Source organism: Haliotis rubra, unplaced genomic scaffold (assembly GCF_003918875.1).
Source record: "Haliotis rubra isolate DU_JTF1 unplaced genomic scaffold, ASM391887v1 Scf10, whole genome shotgun sequence".
NCBI classification, from domain to species: Eukaryota; Metazoa; Mollusca; class Gastropoda; order Lepetellida; family Haliotidae; genus Haliotis; species Haliotis rubra.
The window spans coordinates 1,770,704-1,794,671 of NW_025764892.1; the positions used below are offsets into that span (position 1 = coordinate 1,770,704).

General features: G+C 38.9%; 1 protein-coding gene across 3 annotated transcripts; it reads right to left on the reverse strand.

The window, feature by feature from the left end:
* Nucleotides 1–1,354: 1,354 nt before the first annotated feature.
* LOC124254574 lies at nt 1,355–16,649 on the reverse strand. 3 transcript variants are annotated; one of them, XM_046688440.1, is made up of 13 exons: nt 16,556–16,649; nt 11,530–11,617; nt 10,243–10,314; nt 9,652–9,841; nt 9,018–9,159; nt 8,395–8,471; nt 8,031–8,132; nt 6,298–7,816; nt 5,671–5,891; nt 4,670–4,786; nt 3,615–3,774; nt 2,880–3,001; nt 1,355–2,265 (listed from the first exon to the last, which is right to left on the reverse strand). In XM_046688440.1, the coding sequence occupies exons 4-13, from the start codon at nt 9,838–9,840 to the stop codon at nt 2,086–2,088; spliced, it is 2,829 nt and encodes a 942-aa protein (XP_046544396.1). In that variant the 5' UTR covers nt 9,841; nt 10,243–10,314; nt 11,530–11,617; nt 16,556–16,649; the 3' UTR covers nt 1,355–2,085. The 3 variants fall into 3 exon arrangements, with proteins under 3 accessions (XP_046544396.1, XP_046544460.1, XP_046544527.1); XM_046688504.1 differs by lacking the exon at nt 10,243–10,314; XM_046688571.1 differs by lacking the exons at nt 11,530–11,617; nt 16,556–16,649 and adding an exon at nt 10,706–10,761.
* Nucleotides 16,650–23,968: the final 7,319 nt, after the last annotated feature.

Consider the following 23,968-nt stretch of genomic DNA (forward strand, 5'->3'; position numbering starts at 1 on the left):
CATTTTGTGGTGATATTATTTAGGAACCAAGTTCAACAAGGTGAAAAGTGCAGCAAAATAAGCTCCATTCTTTGGCTAGCCCTTTGAAAGACCCTTATGATGCCACTCTCAGCTCCCAAGACTACAGAAGCCATAATGTTTCCAGTCATTGCCTTATTAGGAGGTGTGATGTCAAATGCTGCAACCAGTTTGATTGTTGTTTGGTGAAGTAGGGTCTAATCCACAGTTGTACTGATGCAAGAACATTTCTGGATCAGCCTCCAACTGGCAATATGTCCCTGCCTCATTTGCTACTTGCTCATTGCAATTAGTAGTGGTCGATTAATTGAAATAATCGAAGATTGGTCACAGTGACTAAACGACCAAGCAATCACTCTTGTTTTCTCATAATCGAATACAAACAATTCTGGAACACTTTTTGCATTAACAATATTTTTCACAAGGGTGGTTTTGTCAGTTACATGTCATGAACACTGCAAGCTCGTTCCATGTCATGACTGAATTTATCTTAAGACACCAAGAAATTTATATTCCTAACATACTAGTCAACCTTTAAAGACGTGCAATTTGCAAAAAATAAGAAAAAAAACAAACCCCAAAGAACTACATGTTTTTACTTTATGTTTTTGTGAAAACGAAATATAAACCAGGAAAATTTCATAAATGACTGAAACCGATTATTTTCGATGATTGAACGGTTGTAATGAACCAATCATCAGTTATGAGCTTTTAACCAAATCCCCACACTAATTGCAATGTTATGTTATCTAATCATTTTTCAAGGCTCTCCCTGTGATGCTGCACATTTCATTAAAGCAGCACAGGGAGATGTATAGCACTCATGACCTCATCAATGGCTTTTTGTGATAAACGTTTTTTTTCTTTGAATACTTCATCAATGCACATTCCTTCATTTTCAGAGACCCCACATTATTTTACTGACCTGTCAGAGGAAAAGATTAGTTTTTGTGGATATATACTCTTATACAAACTGTCACCATGACAGTTCTACCAAGCATCACCCGTGAAGGTCCGGGTTAGAATTAGCCTAATTCAACTCACTTTCGGTCGACCAGAGATTTGTCCTGGCAATGAGCCTCAACCTGCAACATTACAGGCATACCTGATATAGGTCTACTGCGTGTTGTGGATATAATTATTCATTCAGACCATTGGATCGGGACCCGTGAAGGTCCGGGTTAGAATATTGATCTTCAGTAACCGATGCATGTCGTAAGAGGCGACTAACGGGATCGGGTGGTCAGGCTCGCTGGCTTGGTTGACACAAGGCATCGGTTCCCAATTGCGCAGATCGATGCTCATGCTGTTGATCACTGGATTGTCTGGTACAGACTCCATTACTTACAGACCGCCGCCATATAGCTGGAATATTGCTGAGTGCAGCGTAAAACCTAAACTCACTCTACCAAGTATCATATAAAAATGGAATGGAAGACAAACATGTTTTTATTGCAAATATAGGGATCTTGTATGCTCTGATAATGTGCTTCGTTCAGGTTCGCTTCATAGACACGGTACTTACATTAGCATAGATTTTGATGGTTCATACTAGGGGGTCGCCTTATACGTAGGGTCGCTTTATCACTGGGAGACTTATACTCAGTTTGCCTTGTCAAGTGAATGATTGTTTAAAAATGATAGTGATACAACACACTACTGATGAAAAATGCCCACTATGAAATGTCTCATCTAACCCTATCATCCTTCAGGATCTCTTATTAGCATCTTCTGTCAGATTCCACTACTGTTGAAGGTATGTGTTTCCAATTCTTTCATTAAAATTATCAAATTATTAATAGTGACTAATATTTCTCAAAGTTTTGGAAATTTTAGTATCCCCTACCTTTTTTTAGAGTATATCTCTATGACATCACGTAATGTTCACAACAAAACACTTTACAATTACATAATTTCTCAGGTTCTTGAGAGGCATATAGAAGTTGGTATTCAAGTATAAGACAAAAATTATGGATGTCAAATTCTTCTTTTTTGCATACACCATACATAATTCCTCCCAGACTAGAATAAGAACCTAAGTAAATTAAGCTGGCCGATCTTGTCCATTTAGACATCTTTGAGAGATGTGCGGTGTTGATGGCCACCTTTGATTGAGGGTACAATCTCCATGATGCAGTTGTGGTTCACCCTCCAAGAAGGGGATGGGTAGACATGACGTCCCCCCAACGTCAACCTCACATAGCAGCCATCTTGCAACCAGGTGTACACTTGTTTTAGCTGACTCACCTGAAATGAACAAGCCTCATCAGAAGATGACAAATGCCCCCGGTCCCTACAAATTTGAAAGAACAAATCATCTGACAGTTACTTAAAGTCCAACTTGATGAGAGTGAGTGAGTGAGTATGATTTTACGCCGTTTATAGCAATATTCCAGCAATATCAAGGCGGAGGACACCAGAAATGGGCTTCACACATTGTACCCACGTGGGGAATCAAGCCATATGGGGAATCGAACCTAAGGCGTGATAAGCAGACGGCTTGATAAGAGAATGTCTGTCTAATCCATCCATCAGTATGCAAGAGTAGTGACAAACCCTGTCGTACAGATTACGACAGAGATGGGTATATGGTCTCTGATTACGATTATTGTTCCAAGACGAGGATGACTACACAAAGGGGTAACATGACCTATCAGAGCACAGGCTGCATGCTTCTCAAAGGCTACCAGGCTGTCCAGGAACAGGAGCAGTAGGGGTGTGTTCGGGCAAAGTGTTCAAGAGAGGCCCAAAACTTTGTTTATGGTTCATTTCCACTCAACTGTCGATCATAAGACAGAGAGTACAAGCTTAAACTATACATATTATTTTTTCTTATCTTATTTCCTAGAAGACATACTCACAGAGTTATGGATGGCTGGATGTGCCATCACGGCTTTCAAGGTCAGACCACTTGGAATACGATGAACTTGATTAAATCTTCTCCTACTCCATGTTTGGAACGTCAGAAACACATTGATGTAGCCTGTCAAGACAGAAATCATCTACATATTAAACAATCGTAATGGAGAAAGACTCTACAGTGTTTAAGTGGAGACAATACCTTTAGTGAATTTCAAACCAAAATGGAATGTATTTTCTTTCTTTTGAAGTTCAATTAAAATCATTTTCCACAAATAAAACAATTGATGCACTAGTGAGTTCACATTTTTTATTTTGTTCCAAAATGTTTCAATAATCTGCATTTTATTTAATTAAAATTTATCTTTCTACTGGACCATCAGACCTTCAGACCTTCCTCGAAAAAGTAGTCACCAGTAGAAGAACACAGAACACTCCACAACTTGGAACATTCATACATGAATATATGCTCCTGTCTTTGATAATTGACTTATCACCCGACCTATATTCCATGTTACCAATACCAAGGGTGTTTGATAACACAGGGGGGCATCCATGGACATCAAGACCTGTGTTAAGGCCAGGGAGGGATAAATGAACTAGGCAAACGATTTACAATCTTATGATAGAATTCAGTTTCTTTTCATGCAATTTCAACATGCATATCATATTAACACATGGAAAACATGTATAAACAACTGAAAAATAAAACAAACACAAATTGCCCTCTTGCCTACCTACAGCTTCCCTGCACTGATAGAAGATTTTCACAAAATGGCGATCATCTTCTACAGACTTTTTAAGTCCATATATTTTCAGTCTGTTTGCATCATCATCCTGATGACTGATGTAGATTTCATATTTCCGTCTAATTTGCAGAAATGTTTCAATTTCAACCTGTAACAGAAATGTTTGGGGTGAGTGAGTGAGTATGGTTGTACGTTACTTTTAGCAATATTCCAGCAATATCACAATGGGGGACACCAAAAATGGGCTTCACACATTGTACACATGTGGGGAATCGAACCCGGGCATAATGAAGAGACACTATGAGTATTAAGCCACCCCACCACCCTAGAAGTGTTTGAAATTACTGCTTATGACACAGAAATGATTTCTGAAAAAAGTGTACAAACATTAAAGAAATCAAGTTTCATCTACCCCATAGTGTGACGTAATAAAGTATGGTTTTGCAATGAACTACTAACGTTAAAGCATGAGGATGCTTTCATTTGAGTGCTTTGACGTTGCATTATATTTGTTGCACTCCATGAAATGTAAAGTAACCAATGTGAATTCCCAGCCTGTGTGGGCTGAGCATGCTCTCAAGTGAGTATTCCAGAGGAAGATTAACAGCTTTATTTTGACTGACTGCAGTATGTTACTAAATACCCAACACAGAGCAACAGGTTGCTTATAGAATCGCAGCATTTTTATTTTTTGTGTTTCTCATCGCCCAACCAACCCTTCTTATTTTATTACCGACCCCCACCCCCCAAATTTTCTTTTCATTCCAACACCGCCAACTCGAACCTAAATTGTACCGCCTCATAATATAAAATGTTTACCTTATAATCAGTCGCTGCCACAAGTCCCAAAGAATGCAGGAAATTGTAATCAGAATTATAATAAATGAGAATCAAGAACATTATTCAGATAATTTCGTCTTATTAATTTTTTTTATTTTATTTTATTTTTCCCGACTAACCGACGCATTTTTAATACATTCCATTGACATATTTCCAATTTCAAGTTATCAACTTTTACGACAAATACTGTTATGTCTCATCACCTTCTCTTCAATATAGGGAGCTTCTCCCATGTGGTCAAAGTAGGCTGTTCTAGAGTCGGACAGGGGTTTGACCATCCAAGACTGAATGCCTCCATTCTGTACATGAAGTGGGGAGACCTGAAATGTTTCATCAAAACACATCTTCTGATAACTGGAAAGTTATGTAAAGGAGACAACTAACTTTCCTATAGCAATTATCTCCCTTTTCAATATGCCAAGGCTGTCATTATGTTTAATTACTATATCAAACAAACTTTTGTTATTTTGTGTCAGATGTAACATGTAAACACTATATAGCCAAAGCAGCAACACTGAAAACCATCCCTTCACAATGTAGAGATCTACGGCATGCATGGAGACCAGAGAAGGCCTCACACATTGTATTCATGTGGGCAAATGAACCCACATCTTCGGGATAAATAAAAGCTATAATCACTAGTCTACCCACTCTACCCAATCACAATGAAGACAGCCTCTAAAATGTTCCATGCAACAATGCAACCTATCATATCTACAGAATAAGAAAACGAGAATTTAAGTAAAGGGATGATATAAGGGGACAGTCATTTTTCAAAGGCGTGGCTGGGTCACAGGGAATCAGGGGAATATCCCACTCACCTGTGGAGGATGCAAAAAACATACATTGTTTTGGGGGTTGGAAAAAATGCACCTTGTATGATAAAATAAAGAGTAATTTGCCTCTTTGGAAGGTGCTCACACGAAAAACCAAACAACCCCAAACCTCACCTGTAAGAAATGTACATGGGTGCAGGAGTGATTGAGTGAGTTTAGTTTAGAGATATTTCAGCTATATCACGGTATGGCAAACCAGAATGGGCTTCACACATTGTACACATGTGGGGAATTAAACCGAGGTCTTTGGCATGGCAAGCAAACGCTTTAACCACTGTGCTACCCGACCGCCCATATGTAAATGACCAGTACCTCAGGTGTCTGTGACAATGACAATCAAATCAATATTTAAACCTATTGGTTCTGACCTCAATAAACACTCCTGTTCCATCAAGAGCTGATTCGATGCCAAGGATGAAGTTCATCATGTCATACTTCTCTCCGTGGATGCAGTGCCAGTGAGGCCAAATGTACTTTCTTTTGGGGGGCATATGCAGTCGTTCGTCTCGCCCGGCATCATTGGGCAGGATGGGTTGCTCAAAGTCTCTCTCTTGACGTTTCACCAAGTCCAGGAAAGTTGTCAAACATCCTGTGCAGAAACATATTATAAAGCATTTGCAGCATTGTGACACTGTGTATTTATATACAGTAAACTTGTTCATAACGTTTATAACAAACTCAACGGGACCACTAATTTGAGTTATGACACTACCTCAATATACAAATTTCAGCTACAATATACAGCAAGTTGCCAGGACCCCAAAGATAGTTCATTATGTCAAAGGGTTCGCTCGAAAGGCAGTTTACTGTAATCAAAATTAACAAGGCCCCAACTCTCCACTTCTTATCTTTAAGTGACAAGCAACCTTATCAAAGATATCTTGACTCTTAACTTCTTGTAGTCATTCAAACTCAGTGTCTCTCCATATAATCAGGTGTAAATTATCATTTAACAGTAAACTCTGGAATGACAATATCTGTGTACTCATATTTACCTGGTTGTGTCTTAAGATGGCTCAAAACATGTTCTGCTGTTTCATTGTCTGCTGCATCCGTTTCCACCAAGTCATCAGAGATGGATCTTCCTACAGATCTGGGGATCCGGGGCTTTCCAGGCCGCTTCCTCGAATAGATAATACTTGCATCCTCGGGAAGTGAGGGTATCCTTTTCTTAACTTCATCACAGTGTACCTCAGGACATGCAGGAGGATCTTCAACACCTGTGTTTTTGAATCCATTCCTGGCCAGTTCCAATGCGTCTGGAGCAATAGATGGCTGGCAATCAGATTCTCCAATTATGTCTCTTACAAAGTCTTGGACAGTGTTCACCTCATTTAGACCTAAAGATGAGTTATCATCTTCAGTTTTATCAGATGGATCATCACTCCTCTTAATTTGGTCAGTGTCATCACGTTGATTTTCCACATAACTCTCATCAGGGTCTGTATTCTGAGGTGCATCATCATCTGACGTACTGACATTTTGTATATTCTTGGGGACTGACAATGATTCAGATAGGAAGCCAGCATGTGTAACATCTTCCCCCTGTCTTTGTCTTCCCTGTTCACTGGTCACTTGTGCTCCACTGTCAAAGCTGTCTGGACTTTCACCATGAGCAGATCCTGAACACTCCATAAACACCAGCAACAGCATTGCCACATATGAAGGAACATGATTGGGGAGCAGCACTGCCACAACATGGCAACATAATTTGATGCAGGTGGAAGAAATGAGAGCCCTTCCAGAACAAACATATAGCTTTACTTTGTCAAGGAACCAGTTCAGTCTTTTGGTCACTGCAAAGAGCGGCTGCAGTAGGGTTTTCGCAAAAACAAAGGTGGCAATAAACAATGACACAGTTATAGCCAGGACTTGCAGAAGAGGACTGATCAGACATTCCATATTGTCAAGACCTTGGGTGAGGTTGTCATGACCAGCTCCAGCAACAGATTTGGCCTCTTGCTTGCTACTGCTGTCTCCTTGCATAGCAAGAGCCGTGAAGTCCTTCGTCATGGCTGACCTCTTCTGTTCCTTCTGCATCTGTTTTACATCGATCTCTTCCTGATCATCAGGACAACTGTATTCAAGTCGTGACATGGCAAACCTTACACTTGCTTGTGTTCTTGAAGATACCCAGAAGCAATGGTCTTCGTGGTCACTCTGAAGAATTTGGTGCTGCTTTCTTGCATCGCCAAGTCTACTTGTCATCTCATGGTAGATTCTGTTTGATTGAAAGCTACACTGAGGAGGTTCTGCAGAAAACAGAAGACTCAGGTAATCCTTAACTCCAGGTTTGGGCATAATTTGTTTACCCTGAATCATGCATTTCTTGGAGGCTATCTTTTTATCAGGCCTTCTCAGAGGAGTGGACTTGCTACACATAGACCCCTCTGATACAGCTTCATCTGATCTGTAGTTGCCATCACCAGTGATGTTGACAAGAGCTGGTTCCATCTGGTTAACAGGTGGTCTATAGTTGTCATTGCCAGTGCTGTTGACAAGAACTGGCTCCATCTTGTTGACAGGTACAGCCGCTTAAGATTGCATCTGATCTATAGTTGTCATTGCCAGTGCTGTTGACAAGAACTAGCTCCTTGTTGTTGCCAGAAGCAGCTTCATCTGATCTGTAGTTGCCATCACCAGTGATGTTGACAAGAGATGGTTCCATCTGGTTAACAGGTGGTCTATAGTTGTCATTGCCAGTGCTGTTGACAAGAACTGGCTCCATCTTGTTTGCAGGAAGAGGTGGTGTCTGGTGGTAGTTGTACACATTGTTGTAGTGTATGTTTACACCATTCCCTTTCAACATAGCAACAATCTGCAAAACAATCTGAAAAAACAAACATGACATTTATACACATGCCCACAATGTTCCGTAGTAATTTTGTATAAGTTAATATTGAAGAGAAAATTAGTTTGCATGAGAAATAATACCCCTAATATTTACAAACCGAAACAAATTTCAGCCAGCCAAAGACGAGCATTTTAGTATCACAGAAATTTGTGAAGCTTTGATAGTCAACTTTCTAACCAAAGGTGGTAAGACAGATACAGTTGAGACACAACACAAATCTGCCCTTTGCCAGACTTACAATGAGTTTAATGGCTGTGAGCATCGATATCTTTGATATCGACTTGAAAATGGAAGCATCATCAGGGTCTGACGTTCCTGAAAATGAAAAAAAGCATTAAAGAAATGCAACAGTACAGTTCCAAAATTATACACAATAATGTTGACACATTGTTCAGACTGAATGAGTGAGTGACTTAGTTGGGTTTAAGACCTCTTTGAATAGTATTTCACATATATCATAGTGAGTCGATGTGCTGTTGATGGAAAATCTGAAGTGTTGCAGGTACCAGAGCTATACCACTTTGGTGAAGCCCACAAGCATGGGTATAGTACTGGCCAAACTAGTAACACAACAGGGCCAACCACACTCAAACACACACTGGCTTCTGGTGTGTCCAAGGAACAGGCCCGTCAGAAGTTTTCTCCAGTAACCCATGCTTTGTGTAAGGGGCGACTAATGGGGTCGGGTGGTCAAACTCACCAACTTGGTTGACACATGTCATCATATCCCAGTTGTTTATGGTCAAATTTAATGAGGATTTAGAAAAAAATCAACTGTACTTGTATGCAATAGACTTAAAAAGAATAGAGTTTTCATGTAAATATTTGCGTAATTTACGCAGATACGCAGCTTATCTGTACCTCTGGATGGATCACAGACTTGAAGTTTGATGGCAACATCTTCCCGATCTCTGCCCACATTTACTGTTTCCACATCATCTCCATTCACCACAACTTTGATCACAACTGGGGGCAGCGAATTTGTGGGATCAGAGTTCTCCACCTTCAAAACATTGTGAGATAAAAATATCTTTCTTGTACTGTCTGAGTAATATAATCACTGTAATCATTTCAAGTTTTCATGGTAGTTGTCAAATGTTCAGAATGCATCCAGTGTGTGAAATAGTTTCCAAATTTTGCTAGCCAGTCGGGCTAGCTTAACCTGAAAGTAGCATTGGGCATTGCCAAAATTTTTTGTATTAGCTTGCGGGCTTGCGGGCCAGTTGCCATTTCACAAACAATGAATATAATCAAGTTTGAGTTGACTCTTTTTTATTCAGCCAAGTCACCATCAATAAAATATCCAAAACTGTTATAGCGAAAAGGAAATAACATAATTAATTTGTTTAAAAAATTACTATATGCATTTTCTGTATTATCTATCTGTAATCTTTGGAAAATAATCACCAAACCGAAAACATGAAAAAGTTTTACAAAAATGTTCATGATAATTTGACAGGTTGTTGCTTGCTTTCAAAAGTGCTGTCCGTATTACCTGACCAAAATGGCGGCTGTCAATATTAACTGGCTGGCTCGATCCGACATGAAGCCTGGATCCCTGACTTGAAAGAGTTGCAGGGTGGGATGAAACGGTGGGCGATACAAAGGTACAATGGTTCGTTGCTAGAAATGACAGCTCAGTTCCACCTGAACACTCCACACTCAGCTTGCCAGGAGCGGCCATTCTGTCAACATGAAGGAATGTTACATTGTCTCAATTCATATGTCCAGTGAAAGTGAAGGGGAACAGGTGGTGTAGTACAAAACAACCTTACCACGTAGACTGTCAGACGTCTGTGTAAAGATATAGGTGTCATCTCAGCAACAAAATCACTTTGTACAACGGTATCTACTTCCACAAGTCACCTAACCTAATGCATGGCCATCTGTTGGTGGACGCTGTGTACTGTGTCTTACAGTCCGTGAACCACATTATTTTCCCTTCTACCTTGCCCTTTCTGCGGTGCTAAAGCCCAAAATGAAGCAAGTCTAGACTTCCACAGGTTCTGAATCTCCCATCTCACTCCTATTCAGTTTAAAAGGAATAATTTGTTTCTGTCAACATTACATATATCCAGAGACTAACCTTTAGTCTAGGTGGGTACTTGAGGCAAGGGGGTTTCTGAAGGCTGGACACAAGTCAGAGAAGAGATGCTCCCTAAAGTAAATGACATAAACATGAAATCCATTACTGACAACTCTTTTATAATTAAATAATAATTTATGAATTTAAAATTCACAATGGAGGAACAATTATAATGCATCATGCCAAATTAGAAAATGATTGTACTTGTAGTTTTTTGAGTAAACTGACTAAACACCGTCACGAAAAGTTTCTGCCAGACTATAGACAACTTGAGGCAATCTCGATCTTACTTCCAGGAAAATAGCATCCGCCTAGCAAAGAAATGAATAGATTGTGACCAAATGATTCGATTTCTAGATGTTTTAGAAAAAGGTTTAAAGTGGTTAATAAAATGATGGTGTGAAAACCGATAATACAAATTTTTTTGATTGCATTACAGTATATCAACCTGAAGGCAAAATACCGTGGTTCTACTACAGTGGAAGCTGGCAAAACCGGCAGCTGTCCAATCCGGCAAGTTGTCAATACCGGCCTAAAATCTCAGTCCCGTCCATGGCTAGCACATTTATCATCAATTAAAAGCTCTGCAATCTGGCAGCTGTCAATTCCGGATCTCAGCATGAAATGAGCCACTTGAATATCAATGCTGTCTATCCGGCGCATGGCGAGGAGTTGGTTGGATGTGTATTGTCAACAATTAATCCTGTGTTGAAACTACATGGTTGCTGACAAATATAATTTAATCTTAGTTCAGTATGGGTGTACTTGTACTTGTTCATGTAATTAGTGAGTTGAGAGAGAAACTGAGAGAACCACGTTATGCAACAATGTATATGAGAGTGATAAAACTGGTTCAGTTCCAGTCGTAGGTAATCATGTCAGCTCTACAATCCAGCAGGCTGACAAAACCAGATTATTTCTTTAGTCCCGACCGGTGCCGGTTTACCCAGCTTCCACTGTATATACAGTGGTATATCGGTTCACCTCTAGTAAAACTTCGAAGTCGGTTTTGATCTTTCACATGAAACCCATTTCAAGTGTGACCTCAGGTCATGCAAGTACAAATCATGTGACCTGTTAGATATTCCAACAGTTGCCACTACCCCTTGAATGTTGTCCCCAAACACCAAACACGTAATGACGGTAACTTTTTGAACAAGTGTTCTTGAAAGTTTTAAAGAGTGATTTCAATCTCACATTAATTGAGCAAGTATGACTACATGAATATGATTTAATCTGGGGGTAATTCAGAGAGACAGTGTCCCAAGAGAAGGCTCAAGACGGTACCTGTCTGTATGTTGTATTTTCACTCCACCTGAGGTTTAGTCAAGCAGAGGAAGGCTGATGAGCTCAGAAGACTGACAGTGAGGAAGATCTGGAATGTAGAGATACTTAATTGTCCATGAGAGTGACAAAGAATCACAGTGATTAACATCACTGTGAATGTGATTGGCTAAGTGAAGTGAGTGAGTGAGTGAGCGGTTAGTTTTACGCCGCACTCAGCAATATTCCAGCTATATGGCGGCGGTCTGTAAATAATCGAGTCTGGACCAGACAATCCAGTGATCAACAGCATGAGCATCGATCTGCACAATTGGGAACTGATGACATGTGTCAACCAAGTCAGCAAAACTGACCACCCGATCCCGTTAGTCGCCTCTTACGACAAGATAGTCGCCTTTTTATGGCAAGCACATGGGTTGCTGAAGACCTATTCTACCCCGGATCTTCACGGGTCGGCTCAGTGAAGACACTTTGTCCAAATCAGCTGCTGGTAAACAATTCAGAGAAAGCTTATCCGGTGCAATTTTGGATACAAAAGTATATCAAGTACATTTATCCTGATACAACATGATTGACTACATATTATTCACGAACGCATGCACGGATCCACATAGACAACAACTAGTCTCTGAAATGAACATATTTTACTGAAAAAAGTTCATAGTAAAAAAAAATAATAATAATGAAAAGGAGCCCTGAGACTTTCTTCATTTTCAGAAGCTGAAGCTGAGTAAATGTAGACTTGCCACATTTTCTAGACTTGCGTGGCCTTTCTTGGATATATTTGGTTCAGGGTCTGTATGAGAGAGAAAGCGAGAGAGAGAGAGAGAGAGTAACATTTCATGAATGAATCATTCTGACCATTTAGACACTGCATAAACAAATCAAATAGTATCCCTATATTGAAAAAAAAAATAGGGAGTAGTCCTTTTGAAAAGTCACATGCCATTACACAGAACCTGTGGTCTAACCAGCTTAAACCATTGCTAGCATTCAAGGACATTGTCAGCTGTATTACATGACACAACAGACAATGAATGTGACACTGGTTTGGTCATGATGTGGTTTTCTGCAGGTGTTGCAATTTTCCATTCCACATCAAGACCAAACAAGTGTCAAATTCATTGCCTGTTGTCAGTCATGAATACTAAAGAGTGGATGTGAAAGATCTGTGGACCACATTTCATGTAGGATACCAGTTCTCACTTTGAAAAGCACAAATATCCTGAATATCGTTTTTAGAATGGTTAGGCCAGATCAATTTTGTTTCTTGTTTTACGGATTTTTGTCCTCAGAAAACCTAAAGGCAGGAGAGAAAAAAAAATCAAAAAAAAAATCACCAGTCAAAGTAATATTCCTTCTAAATACTAAAAGTATTTTACTTTTGGAAATTTATGAAGTGTATATGGAGCAAGCTACAAGCTAAAAAATAAGATTTCTTGTAAGTTTACATTTTTAGCCAATAAAAACAACAGGTTTTATTTTTTGAGTGGCGAAAATTAATATTTATTTATTTTCCTTGTTCTTGAAAAAATACGACCGGCGGATCCGTAAAACAAGAAATATAATTGATTTGGCCTTTTTATCAAAGAATTATGTTGTTTTGAAGGTCACCATAGTTGAATGGCAATGGCTTTAAAGAGGTCAGACTACACAGGTTCCTTGGGGTTCATGTGACCCCATTAGTGATGAGTAGGATAAAACACGACTCCGAGGTTTGGGTTGAGATTGTAAAGCGCCCGAGGGAGTTCCTGACACTGAGGTTTTACAATCTCAACCCAAACCTCGGAGTCGTGTTTTATCTAACTTATAAACCGTCTAAGACAACACTTAATTTCAATTTGTGCATGTACTGAGTAGAACAACATTGATGGAACAGCCCGCAAATGATGGAACAGCTGGTGGCAACTGGGATGCGACTGGCAGCCAACACCTTGCCCCGCACGCGCTACCCGTGTCCTGCACGTGCGCTGCCCGCAGTATGTGTCGTGTGAGAAACACATGGTTCATACTGACAAATAATCTCTTTCCTCACAGCGATCCTTCGTAGCGTAGTGGATAAAACCGCCAAGCTAGAGAGTGATGGGTTGTGGGTTCGAAACCAGTTATCGCCACTGAATATTGGAAGTTTTCAATAATTAGATATTTTACGATCAGTCATAGCAAGACAAAGTTGTATCAGTCATAAATAATAGCCAATGAGGTTTTACAACGACCATTGTAAAACTTCGTACTTCGTATGAGGTTTTACAATGGTCATTGTAAAACCTCCTGCAAGGTATTACAATGATCATTGTAAAACCTCCTGCAATCGTAAAACCTCTACTGAGGTTATTCCATAATGTGAAGCAACTGCAAGAACAATAGACAACATTGGCCATAGGTCTATAAATAACATTACCCGCCTGTGACCTAACCTGAACACATCCAGGATTGACATATCATATCGAACTTAAAATATCATCCATTAATTGATATATGTGTTGGGCCCTATTAACTACACACTAAACAAACTATTCATTACAAAATGGCTGAGCAATGACTAAAAATATGTGTCTGCACTGATGGCCACATTTGACACCAATTTTGAACCTCTTGAACACATTCTATTATTGGCAAACAAAAGTAACACTTCAGTCAGTGGTGGTCTGTAAATAATCGTGTCTGGACCAGACAATCCAGTGATCAACAGCATGAGCATTGATCATTGCAACTGGGATGCGGTGACATGCATCATCCAAGTCAACAAACCTGACCACCAAATCCCATTAGTCGCCTCTTACAACAAGCATGGGTTACCGAAGATCAATTTCTAACCTGGATCTTCACGGGTCTGTCCCTTGGGCACACCAGAAGCCTGTGTGTGTTTGAATGTGGTTGGGTCAGTAACATTTCAGCTGAGGGATATAATGCTTAAATAGTGTTTTTCAGTTGGATATAAAAGATGAACATGCTAAAACAACCCGTAAGATCCTGCCACAATAACATTTTACAATTAGTTTTACATCCTTCCAGCAGAGGTTATCTTAAAAGGACACTGTACAATATCCCTACAGAAAACCAGTTTTTCATTGAAGTTTGTAAGTTCATTTTTTAATCGGCATTCTAGAATTCAATAATAAACCATTTGACATTGTGGATAACAATAGAAATAGGCAATAAACAAAAAGCTTTTACCCATGTAGTTGTATGCTTTATTATAGTTGTAAGTTACATGTTAATCCTGTTAACATCTTATTGTCTGATACCGTATATGACCGTCTAAAGCCAAATTTTGAGGACCAAAAAAAGCAGTCTGTAGAAGGGGGTTGTCTTATCCATGGGTTACGCTTTCGTCAAACTTTTTTCCAGGGGTAAGAAAACAACATCGTATCACTTCGCGTGAACTAACAACAGAAGACGACTTTGTCAGTAGAGACGTCAAATTTGCAATTAAACATCACTAGACAAGATTATTTACCTTTTAAGTTATAAGTTGTTTTAGCTGGGCATTGTATTATTTGCAGGGATTAAGATTACCGTGCGTATTTGTCTCGAACACAAAGCCGGAAATAGCAATCAGCTGTGTACACTTTCCCGGCGAACAAGTTCAAACAGGCACAAAAATATAACGGGACGAATTCTGACGCAATCATCAGTAAAATATAAGTACTGAGCAGTGTTGTTGCTAGGCAACATGCTACAGGATGTTACATATTTCCAGCAGCTGCATCAGCTCATGCTAAATCATCAGTCTAATACTATGGTGTCCTCCCATTACGCAGACAGCCAGTTTGCAGACACCTTAAAACAACAACATTTACGGTCCAGTGATATGTTTTGCACACAATATTAAGATATATGACGAGTGCACTTAATTACGATTTATTTAGAATAAATATTTAAAAATGACACATCATGTCAATGTGGCCATGGGTGTGAGAATGTTTTTCATTACTTCCTTGAATGTCCGTTGTTTACTACTCAAAGACATAAACTGTTACAATCTTTAGAAAGGATTGTTGAAATTAGAACACTGATTGGTATTAATCGTATCTTACATGGCAATGCAGGTGTCTCATTTACTGCAAATCAGAATGTTTTCAAATATGTACATATCTGTATCTCTCCAGCAAAACGTTTTCTCAGTTAACTTCTGTTGTACATATGCTATTATTGGGACGGGTCTTTTCTATCAATAAACACCTGTTTTTACATTCGATAGTAATTGAAAATAAAATCAATTTGAGAAGAGAAATCATTTATCATTTAATGACAACAAAGTTCTGTTTACCCACAAACTTCTCAATAACGAATCTGTTTCAGGCTGTGACCCTGCTCTACTCACTAGACAGTGGACTGTTCCATTATACCCATAGGTGTTACCCTAATTAACCTTCTAGTTCAGTGTCTGTCAATTGGGTGTCTGTCACATGGGAGATTACCAATACTACATCACAAAAATATGCATTATCCATTACTTAATTTTAGTATAGTCTGCCATCTGTTTCCACCTCTGATCAAATGGTGGAACTAAATACCCTAGGAAACACCCCCCAAAAAAGGGACAACAAATGGGCAACATGCAGTTCATAACATACTGTCTAATTGTTACATTATTTCTCATGCATATCTAATGTACATTAGGTTATAAGAAAAACACGAGAACCTTGAAATTTTTTTTTTTTCAAAGACATTTGTATACACCACAGAGTAACGTTATCTGATGAATGTGACATAAAACAGCTGAATGGGACATGGGGTGCTGACCATGGAAAGAAGCAGTGAAGCTTGTAAACAAACCTCCTGGTTATATCTTGGTTATAACATCGCAGATACAAATGTGTTAAGCATGCTCAGGGTCCACCAAACATTCAGGAAATCCTCTTCAGTCATAAGGAAATCATGAATGGTCTCAGCCGGCATACACATGCGTGCAGTGATTGAAGATACCGGTACTAGTGTTTGAAAAGGTCAAGATCCTGTGACATAATGTTCAACAAGCTGTGATTAGAATCTCTTAAACTGCATTTTATGATCATCTTCTTACCTTGAATATGATACCTCTATGTGATATGCTTTAGATAAGTATCATCCTCATCTCTGAGGTTCGATATATAATGGCCGCCATACCATACTTGCTGACGCCCTCTACCGTCAAAAATCTATTGGTTAACGTGATGTCCCAGTAACAAAAGGCGGGAATATCTATCTATATATGTAAAGAGAGAGGGAGAGAGAGAAATCATTACATCATTTTACTTTTTTATTTCACCAACACTATGTTTAGAAATCAAGTTGAAAACATTACAAATATATATTATCTATACTGGACAGAAAAAGTTTGGGATCATGATAGTCTGTCACAGAGACCCTGACACAAGTACACCCGATGTAGTTGTGCCAAGTCTAAAATATGTGGCAAGTCAAGATTACCAGTTTCAGAGAGTGAAGAAGTCCCTTGGCTCCTTTATATTTTATTTTAAGAACATAATTTAGGAACTGTAAAGTATGTTGATATCAGACCCTAAATGTTAGTCTGGGATCAGGAATATTTTGGGTGATATTTTAGGTAGAAGAGACAGAATATTACCAGATGAAAATTTCCACTTTAGGGGCCGTTCATAATTTATGGCTGGTGGGGGTGATGATGATTTTAGGGGGTGGGGGGTGGTTTCACCCATTTTGTTCTGGGGAGGTAGGGGGTCATCAATTTTGTACACATGTTTCTAGGGGGCAGCAATTTTGAACATACAAATATTTAAAACTTTTGCTTAAAAAATATTGGAAGGGGGAAGGGGTGATTGATTTTGTTCATGGCATGTGGGGGGGCACATACTTTGTACATACATTTTAGGGGGGTGATTCACATTGTACATGCTTCTCCATAAATATCATCATCACCCCCTCTAGCCATAAATTATGAACGGTCCCTCACATGGCCTGAACTCTTTCTGGTTCAGTTTATTTTGACATATTTTTGTTACACATTTCCGTTAGCTTAAATAAAAAAGGCAAACTGCACTTATGATGCAATTAGTTTAATATATCTACTGTTTAGGCATACTTTGCTCAAATATCACAGGTAATTGAAGACATCTTGTGAAGACTACAGAAGGAGTGAGTGGGTGTTTAACGCTGCTTTTATTCCAGCAATATCACGGCAGGGGACACCATAAATGTGCTTCACATATTGTACCAATATGGGGAATCAAACCCGGGTCTTCTGTGTGATGAGAGAACGCTTTAACCACCTGGCTACCACTAGGCTACCCAACCACCCCACCCTACAGAAGAAAAACACTACTTGTTGTATATGCTTTCAAAAATCAAATCCTGTGTATTAAAGTGGAACCTGTACAAAAACAATGAAATTGAAATTTGGTAACAATTTACTTGAAATCTGAGAGGGATACTGACTAAAACATGAATATCAACAATGCCGGAAAGTATGGTCGCCATCACTGCACCACCAATCTGATTGTAACACAGTTTCTAATTATGATCATTGTAAGTCTATGAGCCACCATTGGCAACCATATCAGTAGACTAACAACTAGTCTCTGAAATAAACATATTTTACAGAAAAAAGTTTATAGTAAAAAATAAAAAAATAATGGAAAGGAGCCCTTAGAGATTTTCTTCATTAGACTTGCCACATTTTCTAGACTTGCGTGGGCTTTCTTGGATAAATTTGTTTCAGGGTTTGTATGACAGACTAGACTGGAGGTTGAGCTGGGATTCCGCTCACCTCATTAATGTCTGAGTATTTATTCAGCTCATTGCGTATAAATATTGTGTATTTATTAATTGTATAACACAGTCAAGATGGTTGGACTCAACATATTTCTTCGTATTTCGTCAACGTCTTAATTCTGAGCTATTTCCCCTTTCACCATTCCACAGGAGGAGAGTTTGAAAGTGTATTTCAGATTATGGTTTTCAGTGGTTGAAAACTATGTCTCACCTGATTAGATAGTCATGTTGGAATCAGAAACACTGAAATTATAAAGGTGTACATTTTGTAGAGACTGGCCATTTATTTCAGGGATCGGGTAATGAAAACATTTACATGCACAGGGACGGGCATGAAAACATGTCATATAAAATGAAAAATCTCCAGAAATATGATAAGTCCTAAGATCTAACTCCCCAGCCCTGCTGGAATAAATCACCAGTACTCACCCATGTATAAATGATCCTGCCACACATTCAGTAATCAGCCCCAAATGAAGTTTCAACACGATACCAACTGTCGAAAGATCTAATATAAAGCCACAATCCTGTTAAGTGTTGTGAAAGCAAGGGTCTTGTAAACTGAATCCAACTCCACAACTAGAGACGGGATGGATCAAATAAACATGGTGTCTGGGTTTATCATTATTGTATGGATGAATACCGATACAGACTTGATACAAACATAAATTACTCATAAGAAAGGACCCAAGACCTCTTCCTGTCACTAAATGGTGAAGCAGGACAATGTGTGCAGTTACTTCTCTCATTGTCACGTGTCAGCTAGCATACTCACCAGCCACACAGCAGTATGGAGAAATGTCAGTATTCACGCAACATAATATCCCATGTCATGTAACTGTGACTGCGAAGCCACACCTGTACAGGTCAGAGATCATGGCTACACACGGTTAAGTACTTTTCTCAGGAAGGAGGCTCATAAAACACCCCATTTATTGCTAATTCATTCATTTTGATAATTTCTATGTATTTGCAGGGTGCTGTTGTCCATTCACTCAAGCAGACATAAATCATGAAAATTAGAACATGTTTCTAATTTTTACAAATAGTTTTGATCTAAACCTATTATAGGTCTAACTGGTCATTTTATGCAATAAACAAATGACACAGTTGTCTTCTTAATTATGAACATTGAAAAGTATTTTGATTTTCATCATTAGTACAGAAGCAAAAACTACACTGGATAACTGGTATGACTGACTGCTTTTAGCAATATTCCAGCAACATCACGGCGGGGGACACCAGAAATGGGCTTCACACATTGTACCCATGTGGGGATTCGAACCCAGGTCTTCGGCGTGACAAGACAACGCTTTAACCACTAGGCTACCCCACTGCCCCGGATAACTGGTATGCATCACTGTGGCACATCATAGGCAGTGGGCGAAATAGTTTCAAAATTTTGTTAGCCAGTCGGGCTAGCTATGCCTGAAAGTTACTAGCTCACAAGATAATTTCACTAACCTGAAATTTGAATGTAGAAACTGAGCAAAAGATTACAAAACTAGATGAGAATACTATAATGTCGGCATGACACAGGTTCCATCATTAAGCTGCTAATATGATGAACATGATTATCAGAACATAATCTTGCATGATTTAAAAGTGTATTATAATTTAACAAGTCACAGAGAGTGATATATTTACAAAATGACCCAAAGAAAATTTACTAGCCAGTCGGGCCAGTGACTGTGGAGATTTACTAGCCTGACTGGACTTTACTAGCCACAGGCTTAGCAGGCCAGTGGCTATTTCACACACTGATCATAAGCATCAATCTATGCAACTGGGACACTGAGAAATGAATTCACAAACTCAGCAAACCTGACCATCTACTCTCATAGTATCCTCTTGCAACAAGCACAACGCTAACAACAGGCTTAATATATGGGTGATGCTTACAGAGCCTGGGAGGTCCACTAAGCTGAAACTCTCAAACTGTGTTAGGTATACTGACGAATCATGCAGATAAAGTTATTCACATTAACAACACTTGCTAAATTATCAGTTAACACTGATCAAGATGCCCAAACTGGCACCAATATAATCAAAAACATTATCAAAATGCAATGTAACACATTGCCCCCACCTGCATGCATCAGTCCAACCAAATTAAGCTAATCTGTGACCCTAAGGTCCACCCCATCTGAATTAGTGTTGTTCAAAGTCTCTTCATTTGTAGGAATATATCTATAGATACCTGTCACAGTGTGTCATGACACTTAGCTCCAGTTAATTGAAGTTTATTAAAATGTTGTAATAGAAAGTTACATTTAAATGATGAATCACATCCAAAGAACTGTCTGAAGTCACTATCGACCTTGCAGTCACAGAGGTCACAATGTCTGCTTCCGATATATTTTTTGTTAGAGATACGATATTATATTTAAAGACATCCTGCATGTCCAGCAAACATTATATTTATATTTTTTCTGGAACAAATTATACCATATTTTCAACCTCACATGCTCCTACAATATCAAATCAAGTTAAGACTTGTTCAATAAGCGGAATAAAAATATGAAACAAGAACACGATTCTGATTTCTTTTTTGTTCTTTGGGCAGTACTAGCACTTTGAATATACTGGTACAGGGTCACCATTTGCAGGGAGGATACAGTTATTCAGTGTTATATTAGTCTTTGCTTGTCAGTCAGAGATTTATCCAGGATTCAAAACTAGTGGTGAGTGAGTGAGTGAGTGAGTGAGTTTAGTTTTACACCACTCAACAATATTCCAGCTATATGGCGGCGGTCTGTAAATAATCGAGTGTGGACCACACAATCCAGTGATCAACAGCATGAGCATTGATCTACGCAATTTGGATACAATGACATGTGTCAACCAAGTCAGCAAGCCTGACCACCTGATCCTGTTAGTCGCCTCTTACGACAAGCATGGGTTGCTGAAGATCAATTCTTACCCAGATCTTCATGGGTCAGATTCCATACTAACTGCCCTTGACAGGCAAATTGGAAAACAATTGTCATCATATTCAAAATTGGGGAAAACAACAAAGATTTCTACACTCAGATGTAATGTAATGTTGCATTTTAACAGAACATCCAATGCAGTGAAGTTAAACCAAGTGTTGTTGTCAGTGGAACTCATATCACCTTTCAAAGTCATAGGATAACTATTAAAACATGATTATGGAAATATGCAATCATAATTTACGATTTAATACAGACATTTGCTTGAACTCGAGCCAAATACTAGTTTCCAATCAGGTCCAGATAAATTTGTCGACATTTCCCTCTGTCATTTCAAGTTTAAATGCATTTATAGCTGTAAATGAAAACAGCCAAAACCTGGATTCCATACCTGTCAACTCTCACGCATTTGGCGTGAGTCTCACGCTTTATTGACAAATGTCACGCTCTCACGCCTCCAAATAATAATCTCACGCATATGTGGTAACCAAAAATAATTTCAAAATTAATACGCATTTTCGTTTGTTTTTGCGTAAAGTTGAACATTGAAAGAACGCCTGAATGAACGAAGTACTAAAGCGATGTTTATGCGAATGATTCGGCTTATTATTATTAATTAGCATGCATCTTTTAGTGTAAAAATAATGCCACCAGAAGGCTCCAAATGCCCCTGATAATCACTAAACTTCATTTTTTGGGGCTGGTGGCTTCGCCCCCCAAAGACCCCCCACCAGGGCGTCGTCCTCGACATGACCAGGGACCTGAGGTCCCTGGATCCCGGCTTTTTTTTTCAGTCTCACTCCAAACCATCTTTAGGGGTTGACAGCTCTGGGATTATAATTTAAAAGGTACTTCAAACAGACCTGTCTTGCTTTAAATAGTGAGTAAAGGGATAAATCGAAATGTAAGCAGTTTAAACCAATATGCTTTATGGTTTTATGCTGCTTTTAGCAATATTACAGCAATATCACAACGGGTGACACCAGAAATGGGCTTCACACATTGTATCCATGTGGGGAATCAAACATGGGCCTTTAGCACGACAAGTGAACGCTTTAAACACTAGGCTACCCCACCTCCCCATAAGATTACAAAGACAAGTCCTGCAGGATATAAGATTAAACAACATAAAATTGGACAATGGCCAGCTTGATAGCACTGCTCATTCCTGCCTAACCATTGAGGAAAAAGTTGAGTCAGTCACACCAGGTCTTGTTGAAAACAGCCTGGATCAACAGCCCAGGACTCAAAATTAGTTCACTGGCTACTTTCAAAAAAAAAATACATGCAATGTCTTCTAATATACAAAGAGCCATCTTCAGAGGAAGGTGTGGTGTCACCTCACTTAATCTACAACCTAATTTGATACTGTGTTTTGGTGGCTACCTGGTCATGTTGACCTCAGAGCTAACAGCAAAGTGAATGCTGTCAAGCAGACTGAACCAAATACACCCAATACACCCAATACACACAAGCATTTTGCTTGAGTCTGCAGATTTGTTCATGATTTGTCAATACTTTTACACTGATCAAAGCATGTCTTATCTTTCTACTACTGTTTGTAATCCCTTGGTATCAGCTGATACAAAAGAAATTAACCTATACAATAACACCACAATATTAGTTTCGAAAATCACTTTATAACCTTGATTACACAATGCCATTTCGAAAGTGGTCAAATGTAGCTTATGTTATATTTGGGATTACACTTTCTTAGTAAAGTACAGATTCTAGTGCTTTGTTGGGCTGAATCCCATCCGGGATTCGAACCCACACGGGTCACAGTGGCTGAGCAGGTTAGGCAGCTGACTTATTCCTCACTCACTCACTCACTCACTCACTCAGAATGCCATGGTTTTATGAAATGCATATTTGGTGTGATATAAACTATTTACCTAGACACACATAAAACATCTGTCTGATAACTACTCCTACATATTTACCTCATTGATACACTGACTTCACAACAGATAGAGCAGTTAAACACCGATAATGATATCATTGTTGTATCACGTTGAAAGTATACATAAAGCCGTGATATAAATAACCATAATATCGTTTTGAGTGACATGCCATGGAGTCCTCATCGCTTATGGCAATTGATTCGTGAGCAACATCTGTGGAGTAGAGTTGTTTGCTGACACAGCAGTGATTAGGTCACGCATTGTATTTTCTAAACAGTCATATAAGGCTTGTTTATTTGTTAGCAGGTCAACAGGTTGTTTTTTCCATTTGGTCATTGGTTGCTATGGAAAAAAAAATCGACCAAAAACAGCACAAACCCTGTGTTAACCCTCTTATGGTTCACACACTCAGTTACAAAAAGTGAATAATCCACTATCACCAACTACTAAACCCATAATATAGAAACAATATAAAAGATGCAAGAGATTCCCTCTACCCTCTAAATTCTGAAATCAGCTTATTTTTCTTTATTTTCCTCTTAATGTTTTTTTGAGGCATTACATACATGTTATCAAATTATATATAGGAGGCTGTCTCAGCCTGTTCAGTGTATCCACAAGGGGTCTATTCATGGTCTGTGACTTTCTATGCAATGAGCAATATCCTTGTCACAAGCACCTGCTGCCTACTTGGCTTTACTGCAGCATATTAAAAGATGTTATTGTTTGATTCCATGTCAAGCCTGATGACTTCATTGAAAAGTATTCAGTGTATTTCTGTCCTATGATACAAGCTACTAATGTTTACATAAAAATAATGCACATGACATTTATAGTTGAAGACACAATTCCTGGGGAATTGGTATTGGT

Excerpts from the sequence above, each read along its gene's own strand:
- LOC124254574 (XM_046688504.1), bottom strand. The coding sequence starts at position 9,840 with ATGGCCGCTCCTGGCAAGCTGAGTGTGGAGTGTTCAGGTGGAACTGAG. Across the intron at positions 5,892-6,297 it reads CCATCTTAAGACACAACCAG|GATGTTTGACAACTTTCCTG; the intron begins GTAAATATGAGT and ends GTTTCTGCACAG. Across the intron at positions 3,002-3,614 it reads TCAGTGCAGGGAAGCTGTAG|GCTACATCAATGTGTTTCTG; the intron begins GTAGGCAAGAGG and ends CTGTCTTGACAG.